General features: G+C 29.3%; 4 protein-coding genes across 5 annotated transcripts; 2 read left to right on the forward strand and 2 right to left on the reverse strand.

Annotated features, from left to right (window-relative positions):
* The first annotated feature begins 160 nt into the window (after window positions 1-160).
* mRpL55 (mitochondrial ribosomal protein L55) lies at window positions 161-2,489 on the forward strand. The gene is made up of 3 exons (XM_015517330.2): window positions 161-553; window positions 2,040-2,184; window positions 2,237-2,489. Exons 1-3 carry the CDS (start codon window positions 537-539, stop codon window positions 2,378-2,380), a joined length of 306 nt encoding a protein of 101 aa, XP_015372816.1. The 5' UTR covers window positions 161-536; the 3' UTR covers window positions 2,381-2,489.
* jumu (Forkhead box protein N4 jumeau) lies at window positions 2,479-9,595 on the reverse strand. Its single transcript, XM_015517341.2, has 5 exons — window positions 9,103-9,595; window positions 5,363-6,229; window positions 5,025-5,260; window positions 4,714-4,964; window positions 2,479-4,649 (listed from the first exon to the last, which is right to left on the reverse strand). The coding sequence occupies exons 2-5, from the start codon at window positions 6,205-6,207 to the stop codon at window positions 4,368-4,370; spliced, it is 1,614 nt and encodes a 537-aa protein (XP_015372827.2). The 5' UTR covers window positions 6,208-6,229; window positions 9,103-9,595; the 3' UTR covers window positions 2,479-4,367.
* Window positions 9,596-10,715: 1,120 nt separating this feature from the next.
* LOC107168069 (pre-mRNA-splicing factor ISY1 homolog) lies at window positions 10,716-13,185 on the forward strand. 2 transcript variants are annotated; one of them, XM_015517343.2, is made up of 5 exons: window positions 10,716-10,875; window positions 12,067-12,230; window positions 12,291-12,644; window positions 12,714-12,763; window positions 12,835-13,185. In XM_015517343.2, the coding sequence occupies exons 1-5, from the start codon at window positions 10,850-10,852 to the stop codon at window positions 13,066-13,068; spliced, it is 828 nt and encodes a 275-aa protein (XP_015372829.1). In that variant the 5' UTR covers window positions 10,716-10,849; the 3' UTR covers window positions 13,069-13,185. The 2 variants fall into 2 exon arrangements, with proteins under 2 accessions (XP_015372829.1, XP_089081115.1); XM_089224989.1 differs by lacking the exon at window positions 10,716-10,875 and adding an exon at window positions 10,954-10,988.
* On the reverse strand, window positions 11,844-18,541 carry cdm (importin-13-like protein cdm). The gene is made up of 18 exons (XM_015517342.2): window positions 18,127-18,541; window positions 17,793-17,966; window positions 17,481-17,627; window positions 17,351-17,423; window positions 17,045-17,213; window positions 16,822-16,966; window positions 16,547-16,756; window positions 16,304-16,486; window positions 15,688-15,946; window positions 15,446-15,627; window positions 15,224-15,382; window positions 14,973-15,155; window positions 14,061-14,198; window positions 13,754-13,985; window positions 13,537-13,692; window positions 13,302-13,476; window positions 13,098-13,219; window positions 11,844-12,167 (listed from the first exon to the last, which is right to left on the reverse strand). Exons 1-17 carry the CDS (start codon window positions 18,262-18,264, stop codon window positions 13,135-13,137), a joined length of 2,808 nt encoding a protein of 935 aa, XP_015372828.2. The 5' UTR covers window positions 18,265-18,541; the 3' UTR covers window positions 11,844-12,167; window positions 13,098-13,134.
* Between the last annotated feature and the right edge of the window lie 8,829 nt (window positions 18,542-27,370).

Below are 27,370 nucleotides of genomic sequence, written 5' to 3' on the forward strand. Positions count from 1 at the left end.
TATGTTGTATGATAACTAAATCATTGATTATAGAATATTCTATAATCAATGACTAAATATGGTTATCACTTTTTGATGAAGTTTCCAACGCAACCTAGTGAGGAAATATCTAGTTAATAGACACAAGATATTTTGTTTTTGGCGTCAATTCGGTTATACAGTCTTGATATAGTCGTGGTTTAAACTTAAAATTTCTATAATAAATCCGGGACTGTATTACATGATCCTGGAGACCTACCAACAGTACCAACACGACGTTGAGAAGTCGATCACACCACAGAATAGATTAAACCGAGATCACCAAAAAAAAAAAAAATACCGGACCCTTATCATTTTTTGGACAACTGCTTATCACTGGCTTTCTGATTAGAAGCACCAAGAAGTTAGAATGTTCAGGCTATAGAAGCATTAGAAGCTAGAAGCATTCATACAAAATTACAAAACACATTTTTCATTTATGACTGTCGGCTGTCATTTTTGGCTATCTTTTGTTTTCTTTGTTGGTACGAGACACAAGTGCGACAAATTTTATAATTATGCTCATCATCGCCAGGTAGGTAAATATTTAACAACACCTATATATTATTGTATATACTTAGTATAGTACTATACCCTATAGGTATAATATTTTAAACTATAATTTATAATGTATTAATATATTATGATACCTTAGAGCAAGAACAATTGAACTACTTGTTAAAGTATGAGCCACAGTGTTTTATGATAAATAAAAGTTTCCAAATTGATAATAAATGCTTTTGAATGCTTATAGGTATCAATATACCTCAAATACTCAAACAATCACTATGGAAATATGCACAAGTGTTGTATTTCGAAGTATTATATATGTATATAGTGTTTGATAATTTATTTATATATATATTCAATGGATGATAAGTCCTTAAACAGAAAATATAAAAATATACAATATGACAACAAACTAAAGAGCAATTCCATTAAAAAAAAAACAGAATGGAACAAAGTTAAAATAATTAGGATAGTTTTCCAAAACACTAATAGTAATTAAAACAACAATAAAAATAATAGGTAAATGAATAGCAAGTAAAAATATTAATAAAATATAAAAATCAATTTTAGATTAAAGTTGATTCATCTATTTAAATTATTATTATTAAGTATAATTAATGTATTAGCTTTGAAGGTATAACGAGACATATTAAAAAAATTAAGTTTGGCAGGAATAATATTGGCTAAAAAAAGGGCTCTAGGGAGGAATAGATTAGTACCAATGTTTGTTTTGTAGAATGGAATTTTAAACAAACCTAAGTTACGTGTTATTTTACAAGGAATATGTAAATTTATTAAGGCTAAGATCCCAAGACAAATATCAAAAATGAACATTATGTTCGCTAAATTTTATCTTACTTCGAGGTGATGAACCCCTATAAAATCTTAAAGGTGTCTTGATTATCTAAACAATCTAATTTTACTTGGAAATAAAATTATCAAAAAATCCCCAATGCTTAACAATCTGTGATAGACACAATATTCTTACCTATAAGGCTATAAGTTTGATAGTAGGTCAATTCACCCTATATTGAAACTAATAAAAGTAATTAATGAAGAAAAATTTACTATATTGTGATTACTGTTTGTACAGACAACACATTGGTTAGGTGTTTTTCTGTTGCCTGCGATTTTTGCTGTATTCTGATGTACAATTTATAATTTAAACTTTCCAATAAGGGGTGGGGGGTCTAGGAATATCTTTTATTTTGAAAGGTATATTTACTGAATAGAATTAGTTATATATTTTCTCAATTTTAGTGAATTGGAAATTGTTAACAGGTATTAGATGGTTTATAAAAAAAATATTTTAATATTTTGATAAAGTAGTGGTATTAATATTTTTCTATTTGAAAGCAATCCATCACTCGTCTATTCAATTTTGTTTGAATATGAGTATTAAACAAAACACTAGTTTCACATATATGTATTATATAATATATGTATATATAATTTTATATAGCCCATATGTTATTTATTTTATTTAATATAACTTATGATGTTTTGTTTAGATCCGGTCGCTTTTTTAGTAGTAAGTCAGCTGCAATTACAAAAATTCATCGAAAAATTTATCCACAACACTACCTTACCAAAATAATTCAACCAGATGGTTCAAGTTATACCATCAGATTCAACGATCCTCGAATGATTATAAAAGTAAATATTTTTTTTTTGAAAATTTTTGATATAACAATAAATTTGATTTTAGTTACCTCTAGATATGAATTTAATTAGTGAAGAAGAGCGCAAGCGCAGGATTGAAGCAAGAAGACCAAAACAAAAGGTCAAAATAGTAGAGGAATTGGACGATTCATTTGATAGGACTAAGTATCTAAAATATTTTAAAAAGTGACATTGATTATATCATAATATACAAAGTATAAAATGTGTATAATTAATTAACGATATTAGATTTAGGATGTTTGTACATTTTTACAAAATAAAATACTATTTAGAATCAATGACATTTATTTTTAATAGAATTGACACATCGGACAGATGAAATATTAAGCAGGAAAAAAGTACAAATATATATAAATATATATATTTATAAATAAATTAAACAATATAAATGCAATTTGAACTCTGGTACACACCTGACCGAAGGTCGCAGACTTTTCATATATATATATATATACAATACTAATATAATCCAGACACTCAAAAAACTACTTTATTATACCTAATTACTTACAAAATGTTTTAATTAACTATAATGCTTAATTTGACGACATTGTGTGTCTTATAATTTAATTATTTCCTATTGAAAATCAAATGTCTTCTATGGTTAACTTAATCCTTAGTTAGCTTACCAAATATTACAGTAAATTATATATATATATATATATATATATATATTTATATATAAAAAAGATACAAAATTATATATTGATAGAAAAACACATAATATATGTATTGGTAATCAAAATAGGCACGTTCATCTTACTAAAACAGGTTGCAATACAGTAGGATATTTTAAAAACCTTTTATATAAAAAGAATTACAATGTAATTCCAAATCTGCATTATTATTATATATAGTGAACTGAAGGTATACAATGAGAATACATTAAACCCATTATCATACAAAATGTAATTAAAATAACAAACATCTTTAACTAATTCATAACAACTATTGGTAGATGATTTAATTCACTGTAAATAAATATAATTCCCCACACCCCATTAATAATATGAGGTATAAATATTTCATATTTATATTAGTAAATTAATTCTACACATATTTAGCTGATCTGTTAACACCAATCTTAATATCTTAATTTTTAAATTTAGTTTATGTATTAAATGGTCAAATAATTCACCCAAATGGTACATTTAAAAAAACACGAGTCTGAAAAGTCAATCTTAATAAATTAGTATTTTCAGTTATTCCAAATACATTAAATATTTATTAAATTAATAACAGATACATAAAGTATACAATTGAAATAAAATTTTATTGACTGGTTATTTTATTTCAAAAGTTAAAATAAATTAGTATTTAAAATTTAAATACTAATCACAAAAATATTACATTGAAACCGTATTAAAATTAAAAAAAAAAAACTTTTAATTATTCAAAGGAAGTATCAAAATCAAATAGTTGTTAGTTTCACAATTAATATTATAAATTGTTATAAAATATGGTTGTATTGTAAATGTTATTAATTCTTGTAACTAATAATATAAGATTTCAATTAAGTTATGATTTAACAATTTATTTAAACTATAAAAAGACCGTCATCAAATTTAAACATATATTATACAAAAATTATATACTTATGTAAGTAATATTGAGTCTAAGCGATTAAAAAGGAAATAAATTGATAAAATAGAACAAATTAGAAATCATAATAATTATTTTTGTATGAAGAACTAAGTTTAACTTCTGTTAAATACATTAATTGAATGTGATTTATATACTTCCTTGAACAAATAAAAGTACAGCAGTTAAATAAAACTATTTATTTTTCTTATATCAAGAAATAAAATAAATATATTATAGAAGTAATAGCTAGTAATTGACCATTGGGAACTTAATTTAGCAGTCTATAATTATGTCTACACAGTACACATACAAATAAAAACTACATATTATGTGGTATTTACTGTTTCAAATAATCACGAAAATCATCACAAAATTAAATTGTATACATTTATATTACATAACACACTTGATATGTAACCCATTGTAATTTGACTATTCAGACTCAAAAGTACCAAAATGAAATTAATATGACTAAAATATTAAAATTGGGTTATCAGCAAATTATGCATTTTACCAATATTGCAATTAATCAAGGCCTGTATGTTATTCTTGCGTTACATCAAATGTTCATATTAAATATTTCTTAATATTGATACGGGCCTGCTGATGAATTTTCGCTTTGGACTTGGTACATTTGATGTAACATTTTTAGTTAACACATAACTACCTTTATATAAAGGTTGTTGATACGGTCGTTTATTGTTGATTACAGTCTTATTTTGAGGCTGAACTACATATGTCATAGGCATATCTTGAACAGATATCAAATCGTCAAAGTTTGTTTTGTATTCTGAAGCTTCAATGCCGAAACTACCATCATTTGAACTCTCCTCAATTTCTTCATCATCATCAATCTGCAATAATTAAATATTTGATTTTTTATTAGAATTGAAATTTATAAAAAGATTAAACACTTACATCATTGCCAAGGTCATTAAGGTTAGCTAAGTCATCTAGGCCAAATGTTATTAGTTGATATGGTGAATCATCCTTATCAGCTCTTGACTCATTATCAGATTCTTCTTCAACATCACTGATTCTGTCGTCTTCTGATGTCATTTCTTGACTGATTATTTCTTCTTCCTCTTCTTCTTCATCATCAAAGTAATAACTGTCACGTCGATCAAAGCATTCATTCATCTCGCCACGTTCAAGCAAATCCAAATGTTCTAAATCATTCATAATTATTAATAGTTTAATTAAATTATTTAGTTATGTTTGTAACTTACCAGGATTTAGCATTGCACGCCTAATTGCAGAAGGATCTTTACGCGACCATTTTTGCATCTCATCATCCATTTTTGATATTTTGCTAGGATTCATCGTCCATAAACATCCTTTCCTTGGTGCGCCCGTACTACCAATCGGCTTTTCAATCTTTTCAAAACACTTATTCAAACTAAGGTTGTGACGAACAGAGTTCTTCCATCCGCTACTGGCAGTCTTAAAATAAGGAAAATGTTTGCTGAAAAAAAACATACAATATTATCAAATGATTAATTACTAAAACAAACATATACATAACATAACACATAAGTTTTTAAAATTTACATGCTCAATTTCTTACCACATAAAATTGTAAATTTCTGAAACAGGTAAGGATCCAGAGCTTGAGTTTTTTAATGCCATAGCGATCAAGCATGAGTAGGAATAAGTAGGTCTTGGATATAAGCCCATATTTTCATTAATTTTGTTGCCATTGATTCTTGATTGAATAGGTTTTATTTGTTGCTTAGGCCTAACAATTTTGTAATGTCCGGAAATAGTATTATTAACAAAAGAAATAGGAACTGTCCTAGTAGTTACAGTTGTCTTTAGGGTGGGCAAAGCTGATGGCATTGTTACACGTACAGTCATTAATTCAGTCTTCTGGTGTCCAGTACTCGATGTTTGACTTAACAAATCAGATAGCCTAATAGCTTTTGGTATAGGTTTAAGTTCTTCCACTTTAGTTATTTCTAATGGTGATTTTTCAGATTTTATATTAATGCATTCTGGACTAATTTCAGGTAACTTAATCTTAACTTCTTGAGGTTCAACTGGTTCAAGCTTCTCTTGTTTAATTGTAAAAGGCGTATATGTATTCGGTAAAACTGGTTCAACTGATTCTTCTTTAACTTTAATTTCAGCAGCTGCTGCAGATGATGGTATTACAGAATTAGGATTAACCATGATAGCTGACTCCAAGTCACCTTCCATGAAGTCTAAATGATGGTGATAATCTGAATCAGAATTGAGCCATAATCCAGAATTGAGCGGATCCATCATGGACATCATGTTGTCATCATTTAATGACAAGGAATCATCATAGTTGAAACTACTATTTGATAAAACACGATCATAATCACTTTTCATGTCAAAGTCTATACAGTCTTGATAAAAAGTAAGACTATCTAATGTTCCAAGATCCATGATGTTTTTTTAATTGATATAACTGGAAACAAAATTAAATAATTATAACATTTTAAAAACATTAGGTAGATTAATGTCTAATTAACATGTTGTTGTATGTTAATATAAATTAGTCACTACTATAAATTATTCATAAAAACATGTATAACCATTCTAATCCTCTAATATTCAACCTTCACCCTCACACTTCAGATAACCCGGTCTTGTTGTCATAAGCAAAATCAGCCCTGAGACCTCCTCAACCTTTAAAAAATAAATTAAGAAAAGAAAAAAAAAGTCTGTCTAGAATTGTGAAGTAGTGTCCCCTTTAATCAAGCCATCATGCTTTGTAATCTAACCACCATGTTACCTAATGTTTACTTTTAATACAGATTGTAGATTTTCTTGTTATTCATAACAAAAAAAGTTATGGAATCAACAAATTTTAGGATTCTAGAACGTAAAATTCAAGTAAAACACAATTTAAAATAAAATGTATTTGACAGTTATTTCATGTAGATGTATTTGTGCCAGAAGATGGCGCCACGTATTAATACTAAAAATCAATAACAACTCATATTTGAAAAAGGGGGACTATAAGCCCTTGCTAAATTACGGCATAATAATGTTTGTTCTAAAAACGTACTTGATATTAAGCATTCAGCCATAAATAATTTTGGCCATACATTGAAAATGAATATAATATTTAAGAACTTAAATTTTTAAATAATCTTATAATATGCCTACATTACTTTTAGATTTCCTAAAATAATAATAAAATAAATTCCTCTTCCTCAAAGACTAACTCAACGTATGTTGCTACTTTAACTATTCCGTCTAAAATAAAAGCAATAACGCCATAATGGAATAAACACCTGTCAACAAAAGTAGAGTATCTAAGTACTTTTATTACACAGGCTATCTATAATTTCTTTTAAGAAGTAATTTATGTCAACATTAATTGGAGAGATTGAGAACTCAACATTTAGTTAAGAATTATCGATAAATATTATCCAAAGCAGGTCGTTCAACATTCTAAAATTAAATTTTACGACTATAATATCGAGCTAACTGTATGATATATTAATATAGAATAATACATTGGTGCACGGGTTTATCTATGATCGATTGGAAATTTATCAAATAATTTCTTCAAATATCAGAATAGCGCATCTAAACGTAAAAGTATAAACGTACACCGCAGTTGTACCTTGTGCAATTAAGGAACCTTATCGCCGTCATTACTATGACGGAATGTTTAAATTTAATGAGAAACAACGGCCAGGAAATTTAGCGGTGTTCATTCAAAAATCAAAAACCACTAGACACGATCACGATGATTATAACAAACACAAGGGATTGGTGTCATAAAAAATAATATTTTAGATACTTTTATATTTCATTAATATAATATTACTAGCAAAACATGCGCCAATTGTATAAAATATACATTACACTACATATATAGTTATCGCCCCAGTCATTAAATTATAAAATTATTACGAACACGATCGACCGATATAATAATTTCATATTACAACTGAACGATTGTACCAGTCCTCGTAACGAATAAAACAAACATAACCCAGTAACAGAGAGTGCAGCAACTGGCAATAAGAAAAAAAAAAAATTCCGATAACATGTGTAAAACTGTTAACGTGAACGGGCGGCGCCGAGTTGATCGTTGTATAATACCAGAGCAACAGTGGCAATAATAATAAATAACAACAGCAACAATATTGCGTGCAGCAATACAGTGCATTTTAGGCATATACGAATACGACATGTCCGGCGAATACCGCGATAACGATAAAATAATTTGAATGCGTCTGAACGGTATGTGTAGGCATGACGAAATACGAAAAAACCGAAAATCGAAATACCCAAACCATATTATAATTTAATTGGAGAAGCACGGGACATGAGTAAATGACATCGAAGGGGATATCACCGCCGCCGCCCATCAAAACAACAACAATGAGCAACATTGAGTAACCTTGGGTGGAAAATAATCATAACAAAACATACATTTCGTAGACCGTTTGGAGGGAAAACGTTCCCGCGCGCAGACGGCGGATCCGCGGAAGCGGAGCGAACCGGCAGATACGAAGCGAGAGGGGGCGAGGTGGACCTTGAGGCTTGAACACGTACGTTCTGTTAACATGGTACATTCTATTTATTTCGTGCTGACTACAGGTAGCCGGGTGGACTTTCTATAACAAAGGAGAAGCGCCCTGGCGACGGCCGGTGAATTATCACGATCGCGGCATGCCGCCATAACCTTCGACCGGTAAATAATAAATACCACACGCACGAGAACGATTTGCCCAATACCATTTTAAATTATTAAAAACAATCAGCGCGCCAGGGACAGAGAGCACGTGTTCGAGTGTTTAGATTTTTGTGTCCGGACCGACCAAAACCTACCATCACAGCAGTAACAACAACAAAGGACGGAGTTGGTCGGCCGGGACCGCAGACGCGTTCGTCACGACCCACGAGATACGCGGTGCGCACTGCGCACTAAGCGAAGACGATCAAGACATAATTACAATATTATTATTTATTATGTCAGTGAAACGATAACGACATACAAAAAAGAGGTTCAAAGTTCAACGTATTATTATTGTTGTTCGTATTAGATTAATAATATTACGATAATGGTAATAGCAATTATACGTGGAACTACTCGTCACTAGGGTCGCCATGGCAACCACCATCGGCTAACGCGATCCATTATGGCGGGACCCCGGGCTTGACCTTGTACAATTTTTATCTACCGGCGGGACCCGGCAACCGGCGTAATTTTCAGCGGGGCGGCACAAGTGCGGTTTTCGAAAACGACGATGGCCCGTCGACGCGCGCTTATGTAACATACAATCACGACGTTTAAGTTGCCGCCAAAACTTTGCTCACCTGTACGTCGTAAACGTGTCCGTGCGTAGTAAACCGGTACGCTATCTCGACCGCCGTGATGATTCTCTGTCGGTTCCGTCTGCGGCCGTGGTTATGTCCAGCGTAAACGGTGGTGGTGGTGGTGGTGGTTACTGGTTACGGGGTAGTACGCCGGTAATGTTACAATAGCGTCAATACATACAACGAAATAAAATGCGAGATAGTGGCGGCGACGACGATATTTGACGCGGTGTACGTAGTCACTGGTTCGACTGAAGCACCTCGACGGTATTTATTCACGACGAAACGATCCGCGAACAATTATCGACAGTCGAAGCGACCGGCGCGAGTGATACGTGAATTCGTGAAAACAAGAGAAAAAAAAAACAAAAATAATATAAACACGACGAGAAATTGGCGCGCTAGGTGTGGAACGACCGGGAACGACGATCATTCGTGTGTGCGCGTACACTGCAGTGGGCGGGCCGGCGCGGGGGAGCGGTGGGCGACGGAGGCGAGAGCGCTGCGCGTAAATACGTTATACACTTATACGTCCGAAGTGCCGGACAAAGAAAGCATTTTCCGTACCGGCCCCGGCAGACCAATGGCAGCGGTTCCCGGTTCCCGCGACCACCGCGCTTCCCACCCAAAGACTAATTCTTTGCGCTCCGGCGGATTGTTGGGTTGGCAACACTGTCGGACGTCGGCTCTTCCGCCGAATACAGCGCCCGGCAAAAAAGTCGATAATCATTGCACGCGCGGCTGCCGGCCCGGTGTCCGCCGCCGAAACCGATACTATGACTTGCACCTCGTTATCCACAGCACTCGTATGATTGTTCAATTGTTACCGCCATTACCGTGAGGAACTGTGGAGCCTAGGGGGGGGACGGGTTGATGTTTGATTACGCTGCTGTTAAGTTGTAACGATTTAGGACATTTTTTATACATTTATTCGAACGTGGTTCGTCGTACAATAATTTATTATTTGCCTTCGTACATTATTTCATAAACAAAACATATGTTATAATATATTTATTTAGTTGGGCCACATAAATATAGAATATATTAAAATATTATTCAATGCGTTTGTATATGATTTATATCCGGGGCACGTCGCACGTGTGCAATCCCAAACATAAGTCGTGCGAAAGAGTTTATATTAAAAGAAATATTTAATTGTCATTTGTTCAAAGTTTTTGTTTGATATCTATGCTATTTATTGTTTAATATTTAATTTAGCCAACAGCAGCAGCTGTAGAACGATGTACGTAGTAAATTTTACTAAAAAATTACAAAATACTATAATATTTCTCATTAGTATATTACAGTACTTAGCACTATAACGCATATTAAAAATCATAAAGACAATGGGACAACCGGCAAATGGCTTATGCCAGAATATGCAAGATGCATCTGAAAAAAAAATCTTATAATAATAATATGCACAAATAAACATAATGCACATGACATCCTTTCTCCTTTCCTTTTAATTTTGCCGCGAAGTTGTGTGTGGTGACACTGCTTATATCGTATATATTCCATACACGCCACACGGTAAAATTGTTTGTATATAATTCATGGTTTCGAATGTTATCCATCCAGTGTAGGCAATATAGTAATTGGTGCACTGAACATGAGTCCTGATAAAATATAATTGACTCAAAAATGATATCTTTTTCTATGTACTATGTAGTATTGTGGTTCAGAATATGTTCAGAGTTATATATAAAAGTTTTCAACATTAAACAATAAAGCATAAACGTCAGCCATGGCCAGAAACGCGGAAAAAGCAATGTGAGTTATTTTACGATTTGAATTCATGGAAACGGATCAAAACCATTTCAAATTTTAACCGTTATGATTTCAGTTTTGAGAACGGTTTTTACAATGTTTGGTTTCCAAAAAAGGTTTAAAAAATTTGTCAGTTTTTGATAATTTTGGTTCTATTTTCCTGCATCTAATAACTGTCGACCCAACTAATATTATCTATTTACTACTAAGGGCACACAATAGTTTAGACAGACCAAGAAATCGTTAGAAATTTACATTTTTTTATTTTTGTCGCATTTATCACTAATACTCAATAGGCAATGAATAATACACTATAACATTATAAATACAATTTATCATTATTTTAGTACTTGTGTTGTAATAGTTAGAATACAGGAAATGGGAATACATTTAAATAATATAACCACCATTATTTTCTTTATTTGTGATAGTATGTCTTTTGTCTGATTTTCATTGATAAAAATGTGTAACTTTAAAAAATTAAAAATTGATACTTAAAATGTCAACTGTAGCTTCCTTATAATGGAAATGTATGAATTTAAGAGTTTGTGATATATTTTTTTTTTAATTTTGAATCAATAAAATAATATATTCATTGGTAATAATATTTGTATTACCAATGAATATTTTGTGATACTGAGTATCTAATAGCATCCCGATCTTTATTAATAAATTCAAACATTATATTATTTTATTTGTATGAAAATACTTTTAACTAGAATATTAATTAATATAATCAATTTTATAAAATTCTAAGAAACTGACATTAGTTACTGATATAAGTTAAAACTTTTAATCGGTTAGGTTAATCTTGGGTTTCAGTTACGGCTTTTTAACCAGTGTTTTAAGGCTTTCGGTGTCAGTTTTGGTTACAATATTAAATAATGAAAAAATCACAGTTCTAACCGGTTTTGATCCCTGCATGGAAAGATATTTATTTTTTTGATATGTAACAAATTATAAGATTGTGATTGGTATAATATACTTTAATTAAGAGGTATATACAATATAATTAAAATATGCATACAATTGTAAAAAACTGTTGTAAAAGAGTTAATAAAAAAAAAAAAAATGGATCACAGAAAAAATATTTTACTCTATTTTATATTACATTAATAAAGATAATAGGTTAAGTCAAAAAATTAAATATTTACATTCTATACCTTTTAATAATTATGTTAATGTTATACATAGGACTACATTAGCTCGATGGAGAGCTGCTCAGGTGAAGGAACATGGTGGCAAGGAAGAACGACGGCCGTACTTGGCTACTGAATGCACAGACTTGAAGGCAGCTGAAAAATGGAGAGTTCAAATTATAAGAGAAATATCAAAAAAAGTTGCACAAATACAAAATGGTATATGTTATTAATATTCTTAATTTATAATATAAATTTTTAAAATTCATTTAATTTTAGCTGGATTGGGAGAGTTTAGATTACGTGATCTTAATGATGAGATCAATAAATTACTGCGAGAAAAAAAACACTGGGAATATCAAATTCGTGAACTTGGTGGTCCAGATTTCTTACGAATGGGACCACGGATGCTTGATCATGAGGGCAGAGAAGTTCCTGGTAACAGGGGTTACAAATATTTTGGAGCTGCTAAAGATCTACCAGGTGTTAGAGAACTGTTTGAGCATGAACCTCCTCCACCACCACGTCGTACTAGAGCTGAACTTATGAAAAATATAGACGCTGATTATTATGGATATATGGATGAGGAAGATGGTCTTCTGTTGGCCATGGAAACAAAGAAAGAAAAAATGAGTATGTTTAGAACTATTGGTTTAAAATCTTTTCATTTTTAATATCATTGTTATTTTTATACTTTATTAGTGTTAGAAGCTTTGGGTCAAAAGGCAACTATTCGTGATGAAATGGATTTGGTAAGAAAAATGATAATTATTTCAGTATTTGAACATAGTTTGATATTTTGTCTCAATTGTTTTAATTCTAGGCTTTTGAAGAAGTTGACAGTGATGATGAAGATATTTCAACTATGTTTAGCAGTTCACGTTATATACATCCACCACCTGTTCCAAGCGATGAAGATATTCAAAATTTGATACTCGATTTTAAAAAACGAGAATTACTTGAAAACTTTGCTGGCATAGAAAGTGGCAAGGAACATGAAGAAATAGAAGATCTAGCCAATATATCATCATCTGATGACGAAGCATACACTAAATAAATGTGATTTATTTATAATAATAAAATTACCTTTTAATAAATTGAGAATATCTATTCATAGTTTTGTTTAAGGATCTATTTGAATTAAACCTCGACAAATAAATGAAAATTCTCTGACTGCGCCTTGTAAAGCTTTTTTATTACTTTTTTCTCTAAAAAAAAAAAAATGATTATTACTATTGTAATTGTCAATTGTCTAGTTATTAATAACATAATAACATTTATTACACTAACCTAAGTACACGTTTGAAAAATTTAGATTTCATATCTTCTGTTACATTTGGTAGAACAATATTTTGTACTGTGACAATATCGTGAAACCATCTTCTTAAATTATCACAATATTTTTTATTTAACATTAACAAAACCTCACACATTATATCCAAATTCGTTTTTACTACATCACCTTCTGTACATAAATCAAAAATTAACTTAATATTATATTTACATATTTAAATTAACAACTTACTAATAATACATATTATTTTCATAACAAGGAATTGACCATTATCTTCTATAACTTTAAATAAGGATCTTTTTTCTCTGCTTGTACTTATAAACGCAGTTAAAAAGAATGTTGCTGTTTTTGCTAAAAATATCTCATTTGCACATAACGCTTCAGATGCTAAAAAATAATATTTATATTTTCATCATGAATTTAAATCTTTTGCTTGTTGAATTAATACCTAGTTTGAAAACAAATGTAAAATCTACATTTGGATTGTCCACAGCAATAAATGGCCATTTTCTGAATATATGTCCTTGAAGAGATAAATAAGACTCCATTACATCACCAAGACTAAATTGATCAGCAGGAGATACTTGTTCAAACATACATTTTACTCTCATACAAATTTCTTCATATGTAGATTTAATAAGTGGAATATATGTTTCTTGACGACCGAACATAATTACTATCTAAAATAAATAATGAAAGACATCATAAGTGATTAAATTATTACCCAGTTAAGGTTTAATCAATAGCTAAATTACTTCTTTGAAAAGTATCATTCCTGCAGGTTGTGGGGATTTTCTAAATCCAATCATTAGAATTTCGATAATCACATTTAGAGCCAATGAACAGTCTTCTTGTAGTTTAGAAACAATTGTTTTTAAGAATTCACATACAACCTGAAAACAATTTTGTAGCACAAAATTAATAGATTATTTATACCAGATGACATGATAAATACCTATTAAAAATATTTTCATTTTTATTTTTCGCATATGGCGCTATTACTGGGAGTAGGCCCTAAGACCTATAATTTGGGCACCTATTAAGCAGAATTTCTGATTAAGGACCTATAGGTTTCTGCCACACAGGTTGGGGGATGGCGGTCTTGCCCATTAAACAGTTGCCTGTCCAGTTAGAGATGCCGACCTCGGCCAGGATTCAAACTGGCGATAGTGCATGTTTGAACCAACACCGTAGTACACTCGACCACTCCATCTGAATATTTCCATTAATTAATGATGTGAAAACACATTGTTCATATAATATTATTGAAACTAAATAAAAGGTCTATGTAAATCTTGATAGATATACTGAGTCCATCAAGAGAACACTGTGTGCAGAAATAAATCGGTTATTCTACATACTCTCATGTGAAATCCTAATTGATATTGATAACATGGAGGTGAACAGAATCGGCACATTCTCTCACTGGACAATGTATATATTATATTGTGACAACGGCATAGAATTAAAATAAAGGTAAGATGGTTTTTAATATTTTATGAACTTTAAATTTGCAAAATAACAATATTATGTGTTAATAAACACAATCACAATTACATATTTAAATAGTGAAAATATTTTTTACAGCATATAGCATGTAATAAAAAGTAAGATATTTGATAAGTAAATATATCAACAAATTTAAATAAAAAAAATTATATACTTACGGCATATAACATATCTTCAGGAGAAGAAATAAAGTATTTCATTGCAGTCATATGCAGTAGAGGAGTAGTCGTTTCTATTATATGGTAGACTGTATGTTTCTGATCAATTGCTGATACTAATGAACTAAGAACTCTGATTCTATTTTGAAGCAATGATCTATTTTTAATAAATTCTGTGTTTTCCTACACAAGTTAAACATTTAAATAAATAATGAAATACTGAAAAACTGAAAAACAAAATATAAATTAACCTCAATAGCCAATATACTCGTCATAACTTCCAAACTAGGGTTTACGAACATATCCAAAGATGGTTTACATTTTGGAAATGGCATAGCTGACAAAATAACTCCAATAGTGTACATTAAACGTAGCTCTTCTTTTAGTTTCTTTACTTGTTTTAATGCAATCTAAAATGTTTTAAAAATTAAATGTACTATAGGTTAACACCAAGCTTATAATACAACTCTTACCATTGCTGTATTTAATATGACATCATTGTAAGGAGCTATGGATTGTCTACATTCTTTAGCTATATCTCTAAGAGCGATAGAGGCTGAGGAAAACATATTACTATTATGAAGACCCATCATTAGTAGAGGTATTATCAAATCTAAATAAGATGGATGTGTTTCCATCCAATAATAATATGCTCCTAAAAATAATATAATATATTAAACATGCAATAATATAATAATTTCAATATTATGAATACCAATCGTATCCATTGCAGCTATAGCAGTTTTTTGATCTATTTGTTCATATGGTAATGAACCTAGAGATGACATCAATTGTTGAATATGAGGATGAGAGTCATGGTTTTGAAGAGGTTCTGCAATTGCAGTGAAAGCATATAAACATGCTTCAACAGTTTGCCATTGTGCGATTGCAGTTTCATGGTCATGTGTTACTTGTTTGTAGATTGTTAGCAGCACATCTAACATGTCAGACTGTAAGATGAAGTAACAATAAGTCTGAAACAGTATTTAAAGTTTATTTAATTTTAATTTTTTTTACTTTATATTATATTTGTTCTTATGTTAAATATATCAAAAATAATAATATGTATAGTATATTAAGAAATGTAGTCATATACAATTTTTTTTAGCAGAAATCAATAAGAATATATCAAAAAAAGTACACGAAATGCAAAAATATTGTTAGGTAGAAGGTGTATTTTTAAAGCCTAAATACATATAATAGAATAAAACTGCCTACAACTAACTGTTGCACTAACCTTATAAATAATATACATCATACACTCAAAATATACTATTGTTTAATACATAATATAATAATTAATAATTAATAAGTATATTTAAAATTCATACAAAGGTATCAGATATGTCTTGTCTATAACATCGAAATAATTCTCTTTCATCTGGAGTCCACGATTCTAAATTTGGGGGGTAAGAAACTTTTTTTAATAGGACTTGAGTTAAAGATATATATAATGGCTTAACAATAGTTAGTAATGAATTATCTGGACCAGCATCATTTGATAACAAATCATCCTAAAATTAAAAAAAAATTATTAAAAATAAATATTTTGTTAAATAAAGCAAAAGTAATACCTGTAATAAAAACCAAAATGTAAATGTTTTCTCGCTATAATTTTCATTTACAGGATAATATCCAGGTGCGTTTGTACAAGTTAAATATAAATTAAAAAACTTTGTACATAGCTCTCTGGTGTTATCTTTTAAAAGGCCTTGGACTATTGAACGAAAATGTTGATCACCAATACCCAAAAATAGATCAAAAAGTTTATCTACTACAACATCCTATAAACAAAGCATCATTGTTATTTTTCATTAATTAGTTTATAAATATAAATTTATTTACTTACTGGCTTTTCTGTAATTTCTAAATGAAATAATTTATCAGATAATATTATTACTTTACTTAAAACTTCAAATACAGTTGTCTCACATACAGATGTACGAGGGTGTGTACATAATGATTTTAAAGCATCAATAGCTAATATAACACATCTAAGGTAAATTGATTCAATTAAATTATTATATTATTTGTAATATTCATAAATATATTTGATACATTAAGAAACTTACGCTTGACTTCTTTCAGGGTTTAAAATTACAGATATAAATGTGTCTGTCAGTTGATGACATTTGATAAGATCAAAACCTATATCTAACCAAGATGCAGCACATTTTAATGCATGCACTACAATTGGGTCCAAACTGTCGCTCTGTAGAATACTATCCACAATAGATAAAACTAAATAAATATTTGTAAACAATTAGAAATAAAATGTAGAAATAAATAAAAAAAGTATACATAGTATTTATAATATATCCATATTTAAATACTGATAAATAATACAATTTTAAAAATATCAGTTAACAACAATTTACCTTGTAAAGAAGATTGTTGAAGTTCTCTCCTTACTTCATTCCGTCGTGTTTGAGTTAATGTTGTAGCACCAAACTAAAAATAATATTTTTATAACAAAACCAATATTACAAAATTAATAAAAAATTTTACCTCGTCTGGTAAAGCCATTAATATTTCTAAAATCATAACGCTAACATTTATTGATGATTGAGATAGAGAATTTCTAAATGTTTCCATTAGTTGTGGGATTGCATCTGGCCAATGATTTGGTACTGTACGGACTACATATGCACAAAGCTAAAAACAAATATTTAATAGCACTAATAAGAAATTGTAGAAAAGGAATATTACAAACTTCTAAATAATTATTTTATAAATCAATAACAAATCATATTCGTTACAAAATGTATTATATAACCATGAATATGAATTTACTAATTAGTAATAATAATATTTCCTTACACAGTAACATAACTTATTTATCACATTTGATGGTCCTGTTGAATTGTAGTATTTAATTAAGGTATCCAATATTTTATCTCTTAGAAGTATATAATCAGTTCGTTTCAATTGCAACCATTGTTTGGTGATTTTAATATGAAGTGTTGTAGCACCAAAAAATTGTATCTCATGAGGCTAAAATATGATACACAATTTTTTCTTACAATTGAATAGTTAATTTTGTAAAACAAAGATTAATTAAATAAGAAATAGCCAATAGGTATTCACCAGGAATGGTCCAGGCAGAAATTTCCATTCTGGACAGTCACCTCTAGTAGTCACTGTCACTACTTACCTTAGATGTATCCAGCATATTCCATACTAGGTTCCAGGCATCTACAGAGTTTTGGAAATCTAACAAAATTTTATGCACTTCAACATTTTGATTGCAATAGAATTCAGCTAAAGCATGTTCAACAGTTTCTAGAGACATTATTAGTTTCTTAATGAAAATACAATATTAAAAAAAATTAATGAAAATTTAGGGAACTATTAATTTAAAACATTAATTAATGAATAACAAATTCTGAAAATTATTTTGCAAATAAAATAAAATAAATAATAGTATTGAATAACAACATCAGGTTTGATGTGATAAATTATAATTAAAAGGGTACAAAAATATTGATTTCAATTAATTTGCAATACAAAATATTAATTATATTGTTATCTTCACCAATTAAAAATTTTAAATTTTAAATAAGCTAGTAAAATTTCAAATTGAAAATAATAGGCAATTTAGCCTATAGACATATTCTACTATCAGTTTTTAATTTGAAAAATAGTTTGATAAAAAAACAGTGTAGCCAAATAATGTAAAAGTTAGTTCTAAGTCCGAAAGCTGTTTCATGTATCGTAACTTGGCAATGATCAATGTAAATCATTTGACGGCGGCTAATGAATAGGTTCTATTCAACCTCTAAGATCTATAAAGAGATAAATGAGATAATAAAATCTTTATAGAATTTTAGATCTTGTAGGTTCTCAATAGAAATGGAACTGGGTGTTTTGATATTGAATAATAGTTGTGACCATCATAGGCGTAATCTGGGGGGGGGGGGGGCAAGAGGGGGCAACTGCCCCTCCAGATATTTTATTGAGGGGGCAATAGTATCGTTTTGCCCTCCTTTAAAAGTTATAACTTATATTTCAATTTATATTTTATCATAGCAAAATTAAACAGCATAATGGATTGTTTAATAATTAATAATAATAGATTTATCGTTTTATTAATAGTATCATTATAAAAAGAGCGCCTTCATATCGTAATACTAGGAATTGCGGATAGACGACAGTGATGGCATGGCGGGTTATTAGTTATTACCACAATAGCACAATGCGAACTAAGATTAGTTATATCTATGCATTTTTAGTTTTACTACTGCTTACCCCCCCCCCCCCCCCCCCCCCCAGGATTGACTCCAAGTTACGCCACTGGTGACCATTATTGTTTCATTTTAAGAATGTGCATGTTATCGGAATTCAGTACACAGAATATATGAAATTATCATATACTCTGTTGTTCAGACTACGAAGTACGAATATATAATATTATATGATTAAATTTAAATTAATTGTTGTGATTTAATAAAATATTAAAAATATTTTAATATTTTGAAACAAAGAACATTTTTCATTCCTCTTTATTTTTTAAATTGCATTTATAAACTGTTCAGTTAGGTAGTTTTTTTTGTTTTATGCAATGTTTAGTTTGTTTATTTCAACAGGTTAAGACGAAAAAGACCGCCGTGATTGACTCGAAATTTTTGTAAACATTGTCAATATTATCGTATATAGTATACTGTCATATAACATAGCTATTGTAACAATAAAAAATATTTTAAGTAAAACTTTTGCCATAAAAATTATTTAAGTTCTCTTTATTTAAGAACAAATAAACGAAAAAAGGAATAAAGAATAAATAAAACCATTCATGTTCCTCTAAGAAATGATCGAAATTTGATTATATTCTTTCGGATCCTTCCACGAAAAAGGAACTTTGTTTTTATTAAGTTCTTAAAAATTAAACAAAATTATTGAAACAAGTTTCTTTGAACGCGTTTTTTTCAAGTAACACTATACCTACAAAACCCAAATCAGACATTAAAATTAATTTTTCGTTTTAAAAGCTAAACTATTAACTTAGTATATCTTAAAAATGATAACATAAATTTATTTTTACTTTTTAGTTAGTCATAAATGTGTAGTTATTTTTAGCCTTGTCCGACAATGAATTAAATCTGTATTGTTTTATAAAAAAAACAAGCTGATTCAAAAATTAAAATTGGTAGAGTATTTAGATATAAATGATATTTTGGTGGTCACTTTACAAGGTTTATAGATTATAATCTATACACATTGGTCACTTTATAAGTTATAATTACTGATATAGTTAATGTATTATACTGGAGCAGCGTGGATAAAATAATGGAGATTCTCGCAATGATAAAAAAAAAACGATCCGTCCCGAATTCCGCTTCCCCCACCACAGAAAGGCAAAACATTTCAATTTTACATACGAGGACGTGTAGCAATGACTATTTTCGAACATAATTCCTAATTTATTTAAATTATTTTCTTAAGTCTTTAACAAATGGAATGTAGTAATAATTAATCATTACCTAGTCATTAATGAAAAGAGATAACCATAAAATTTAACAACAAATTAAAACCACATAAAAAATGTATGATAAATTATATCGTGTGTTCACCAATTTAGGGAACACTGAATTTCTCGGTCGGATTATATGTTGGAATAAATCGAATTTTTTTACAAGCTAGTGGTATATACATTTCAAATTTTTAACCCTTTCGGTACGCGCATGCGCAACGCAACTTAATTTTTTTAATGGCAACCGGTAATTTTGATACCAAATTCGGATAGACTGAAATTTTTAAGTAGTTTTGACCAATTAACCATGGCTCTAAAACAAAAATTGACTGAATGAAAGCCATTCAAATTTTAATAAATAATACATTTTTACAACTCATTATAAAATGCATAAAACCATTTATAATTATTATTTATTATTGGTTACTTTTTGAATATTCTTACATAATATACAGTAACTGTATTTAAAAAAACTGTAATTACAACTGTTGTAATCAATTTTAATTAAATAATTTTATATCCCTATTTATGTTAATCTTATTTATAACTCGTATAACAAAAAAAAACGTAAAAATATTCAAAAAGTAACCAATAATAAATAATTATAAATGGTTTTATGCATTTTATAACGATCGAATTGTAAAAATGTATTATTTTTTAAAATTTGAATGGCTCTCATTCAGTCAATTTTTGTTTTAGAGCCATGGCTATTCGGTCAAAACTACTTAAAAAAATTCAGTCTATCCGAATCTGGTATCAAAAATACCGGTTGCTATAAAAAAAAAAAGTTGCGTTGCGCATGCGCGTACAGAGAGGGTTACAAATTTGAAATTATTTGAAAATGTGTATTTATATACCACTAACTTGTAAAAAAAATTCGATTTATTCCAACAAATTCCAGCCGAGAAATTCAGTGTTCCCTAAATTGGTGGACACTGCACAGTATAAAAAAAAATAATAACACATATTTTATGACGTTGGTATATGTATTATTTATACAATAGTACCTATCTCAGTGCTTATAAGTACCTAGTATAAGGATTTAAGAATGTCACCACTAAGGTGGTTGTAATCAGACCACTGTACGTGATGCTTCTTGACAACTGGGTATATGGTGTAAGCATAATATACTTACACTAATAAATTGTATATTACTAATCAATGAATATATCATTGTATGCAATGTGTAACAACCAGTGGCGTAGCCAGGAACTTTTTATGGGGGGGGGGGGGGGGGGTTCAGAAAATTTAAACTTACCATACTTTACTTCGCGCGTGGTATCGGATATTTATTTTATTGTAAAAATATAACATATATCGTAAAAATTAAATTCATCAATTTATTAGTTTTAAACAAATACAACTTATTAAACATTGGTAATAAAATGCATAATAATATTATACTTAATGTCCGAATGTCAGGGTTAAAATAGTTATCACCTACAATACAATGTAACTACAATTTACAATACTAAATCAATTTTTCTTTTTCTTTTTGCCAATATTCATCCAACACTACTTCTGGATTAACTTCAATTTTCCTGTGAATATTCAGTTGAGCTAATCCATTTAAACGATTCTCTGCCATGGTATTTCTGAGATAAGTTTTCAATCGTCGCATTGTCGAAAATGACCTTTCTGCAGTAGCTGTTATAATGGGTAAAGTTGCCACGATTTTTAACAGTATATAGACATTTGGATAGTCATTTTCATTACAATTATTAAGTAACTCTGATAAATTAGATGGAATTTTAGACAAATTTTGTAGATAAGTCGCCATAATTTAAGTTCTGCAATAACTACTAAAGGAGAAAAAGATGGTAATAATTGTGAATATTTTTTTACTAAATCTGTTACGTCATTTTCAAAAGTATCTGAATTGTCTTTCTCTTTAATCGGAAACAAACAATTAAAGCTCTTCAACAAAGATTTATGTTTTAATAAACGATCACTTATCATTGTTATAAAATTATCTAAATATGAAATAAATATTGTCACTCGTCACACATAATACGTTTATAGTGTTTATACAAACTATTAATATAATTTTCAAGTCGAAATTCTAAAATATAAAAATGTTAAAGAAATAACCGTGTTTCATGTAAAAGTTAATTTATCATCTCGGGTTCATGGGGGGGGGGGGGGTTCTGACCCCCCCAAACGTGTGTGTAAAGTGGATACGCCACTGGTAACAACATAAAAAACGACAATAAACAAAGCCCAAGACCAGTCTTTAACTTATTGTAATGTTGCTTTGGAAAATGTTTCTCACGTGGAAAATTATTGTTTATAAATATCTATCTATATATATATATACACATATATATATATATATATATATATATATATATATATATATATATATATATATATATATATATATATATATATATATATATATATGTCATATATGACATTTTTAGGAGTTGGAAGACCTGACCATTTATACGTTTCTGCACCACAAAATAAAATTCTGAATGTGGTATACCAAGAACCAAGAGGTGACTTAAACAATATAAGTATTGAGCAACTACGTATAGAATCATTTGTAAATATTCATAAATAAAGTTAAATTATACAAATTATGATTATAATTATAGAATCATTTTAGATTCTGAGTGGAGTGAGGAATTTATTGGTTTTACAATGATATTTATTTATTTTTATTTTTTATTCTGTATCTGTAATCACCTTTTCTCCCTCTAAACTTGCTCAAAAGTATCAAGTGTAGCATTTTTTCTAAAAGGTAATGTTCTTGAACTGGTACTTTAAACAGGTCATTTTTCGATTTTCGAAACGGTACTTGAAATAAAAGCGGTTAAAGGAGAAAAAACGTACGATTTCACGATTTTATAATATTAAATAATTAAGGACGACGTTTTATACCAGAAATATTGCTTCAAATTAAAAATGACAAAAGATCTTTTTTGTTGAATTTTGTATTTTGTTTCTAACGGTTTAAAGTTCGGAAAATTTTAGCTATTTTTGAGCTATTTATAGATATTTTAATTTGGTTAAAAACATTCGTAAAAACTTGAAATTTAGGTTGATTACTTATATTAGCTTTACCTAAACATGATAAAATTTACAAAACGTTTGAGCGACTTTTGAGCTTTTTATTTTTTTTCATTTTTATGATATTTCCTATAAACTATATGATTATAATTACATAAATTACCTATTTATATATAAATCTTTCTTTAGCTGTGCTTATAATTGTATATGTCCATAAAAACGAATAAAATAAAATAAAATAGGTTCCTTCGTCCGCTCAGAATCGTTTTTTATCGAATGCAATCTTGCATTCAAATCGAATACAGTAAAATTACACTATCCTGTCCGAGGATTGAAGGGACCAAGGGACAAACATCCACCACCGAAATGTTGACCTACTTTTTTAAATAACAATATGTCAATATATGTATAAAATCATTTGTAAATATTATTATCATTATTATTATTATTATTAGTAGTATTGTTTATTTTTGTTTTATTTATAGTTCAGCTACTAGTGCTACTACTACTATTTAACACTTGATAACATTAAGTAAAATACATTTTTTCTTAGCACATTATGTTGATTTAGTAATTTCATATATTTATACAAGTTTGAAGTTTTCTCCAAAGCTAGCAAGAGTGTCTATAGTTCTATACCGATTGCCAGCTGGTGATACTACAATGGGTTTTGAACGCATTTATATTTTATGTACAATTTATTACGAAGTTGATGTTATTATAATTTTCACATTGACACATTCCATATATAAAACGTTAATTTTGAAGACAAAAATTATAAAAATAATTCAACAATTAAACCAAGTATAAACTAATTAGTAATTACGAATGTTATATAGATGGGAGATCGTAATTTTTTTCCACCCAGAGTATTGACAGACCTACTGTCAATCAGACAGCAATATATTTTTATGGATTCTGAAGGATGACATTTTCACAAAATTAATGGTGGTATAGAACATTATACCTTCAGCCTTACGTGCTATCAGTCATCAGGTGTAATTGCATTTTATTTACAAAGATCGAAATGTGTGAATATAATGCATATTACGCACATTAATTTGCATTGCTATTAACTGGAATAAAAAACGTTTGACACAATGACACATTGACTATGTTATCTTAAAATATTTTATTTGTCATGAAATATTATATTTAGTATATGATCATTTATGATATATGAAGAATGAAGATGGTATATCATGATTCGGGAGTTTTGATGTAGACGACCTCCTTTTCCATCAAAATGAACCCTTTCCGCTAAATGAGATAACGAAACGTTCTATTTTCTGCCAAAATAAACGGTTTCCTTTTCCTCCTCGTGGAAAAATAAAATGTGAATGACTAAAATAATAAATACATTCTGTAAAGACATGTTAAAAAATAAAAATAATATTGCTATAATGATGCAGGATGCTTGATAACAATTAAAATTATATTTTGCTAGTATACATAAAACATTAATTTGCATTAATAAATATTTGTATACATATTTATTTTTTGTTTCGTAATTCCTGTTTATTTTATAAACTGCTGGGATTTATTATTATACTTTTGACCACTCAAAGTACAAACTAGATCAAACTCTTACCAAAAATCATCCTAATAAATCAAAAATTATAAGCATTTTTTCATGCTATCGTGATCTAAAACAAAATTCTCCAATCCGTTTTTCAATCCCCCTCGGTAATATTACTTCAAATTTATTATCCTACTAAATTTGCAAAACTGTTCTATTTATTTTTCTTCGTCCTTCAATAACATCATTTGTCTGTTTTTCTGTTTCTAAAATGTCTGTTAGTTATATTTTAATTTTTCGATTAAATAATATGAATAAATCAATTATAATATATACCTTGTTTAGTCTATTTAGTTTATTTACTAGCCAGTAGGTTGAATTTATTTTTCCAAAAACTGTGCTTAATAGGTACAACTTTCTACCCAGTTAATTGTGTGGTATTATGGTATGATATTATATAAATAGGTTCATCAGTTCATCACATATTTTGGAAATCTTATGGTGTTTAGAAAATAATAATTTACACATTACACATCGGTTATCGGACTTTTATGACTTGAAAAACCAATAAAAATTATTCATCCCCATTCATATCTTTTCTCTGCCCATGACGGCATGACCCTAAAAGTAGGACTAATATTTTATCATAGATGATGGATAAAATATAATTAATGATAAATGACAGATGTAATGACTGCATGCAAAAATATAAGGGTTGGCAAATTCTTATACAAGTTGTATATGTACATATGCACACTGTATATATGCAACTAGGTATGTAAGTCAATAAGACAGTAATGATTGTTATCAGACATACTGTCTATGGTGTATGATAAACTATACAGAGTGTAACAGAAATGTTATTGTCTATTTTTACAGCTTTTTTAGTGAGTTAAACTTAGTGATATACCTATAACTATACTGTAATCAGTATTCAGTGATGTATATATAAAATTTAATTTTTCTTATTTTGATGAGGGTTTGAACCATTGAACCTCTAACAAGTTCCCCTATATCTGTTACTCCATAATTTCTACAAGAAATTTAACGTACTTATGAGATACCTACTTTGTATTAAATGTCCAAGTTTTAGATATTTTAACATTGAGAAATCTTAGTTCTTATGCTCAAAGTTTTAATGCAATTTAAACGTTAAATTTATAATGGAAAAAGTAGGTATCCACCAGATAAAAAGTAGGTTCCACCTATTGAATATCATAAAGTGACTTAAGTTCAGTTATGTATTATGAAAATGTTTTTTTTTTGTAAATTATAATGGCCACGATAGGTCTAATATAAGGGCTAATAATCTAATCAATTCATTGTGCAACATAATATATTAATATATTATACATTTATATAGTTACACACCCCTTATTGTATCTGTATATACCTATTATACTCTTCTCATATTATAAGGAGAACCAATTTATGCACATATTATGGAATAATTTTGGTCGAGTCTAAAAAGTAATTGATAATATTCATTATTCATAATAATTTTTAAAATCTGAAGTAAAAAACTGTCTACGGATGTTCAATTAGTTCAACTAGTTCAAGTAAGACACGATTCAAGCCGTTGTATATATATAATATATACGTTTTCAAGTTTTAACGATAAACTTAATGTAATAATATTGTTTAAATGTATAGAATTACACTGAATAAAATAATATTATGTAACAAAATATATTGTATACGAGTGGTCCGTTGGTATCGTCATGAACACAACAGATAGGTACCTACGCTAATGGTCTGCCGCATTAATAACGGATACTGTATATACACACTTTAGTCCACGCGCTTTTATATAATATATAGATGTATAAATTGTGTATCAATATTATACATATACAACTTTGTATAAGTTAACATTATAGACACTGGATCTACGGAAGACCGGCCCTGATCAACCCCGCTGCTTTCGAAATTACTCCAATTACCCATAAATATCTATACACATTTACAATATAATATGTATATATATATTATATATATATGTATAAACACGACGGTACAGCTCTGTAAATTCGTATTTTATACATTATACATATACGTCCCGCTCCGGTGAACTTGCCGCTGATATGCCCCCTCCCACCACGCCACCCTGCAATAAAACACTTTTCAACGAACTTTCCTGAAATAGGCACATACGCATTGGTGTGCAATATAACGTTATATCATTATTTTTTTTTTCTCCCTCAATTGGATATTTTGTATACGGTACACGCCGTCCACGGACGGCATCAGCTATAATTATATTATTATACAGACTCGCGCGGCTATTGCGCACACGGTAAAAGCTGGTTGCGGAACACTCTCGGCGTTGGTCGTCAGATGGCGCCCCCCGTGTGACACTTTATCGACGCCGACGAGTCGACGGAAGGGCCTCGC

This window comes from Diuraphis noxia, unplaced genomic scaffold (assembly GCF_037042655.1).
Source record: "Diuraphis noxia isolate RWA-SAM2 unplaced genomic scaffold, SU_Dnox_SAM2 contig0003, whole genome shotgun sequence".
Taxonomy (NCBI): domain Eukaryota; kingdom Metazoa; phylum Arthropoda; class Insecta; order Hemiptera; family Aphididae; genus Diuraphis; species Diuraphis noxia.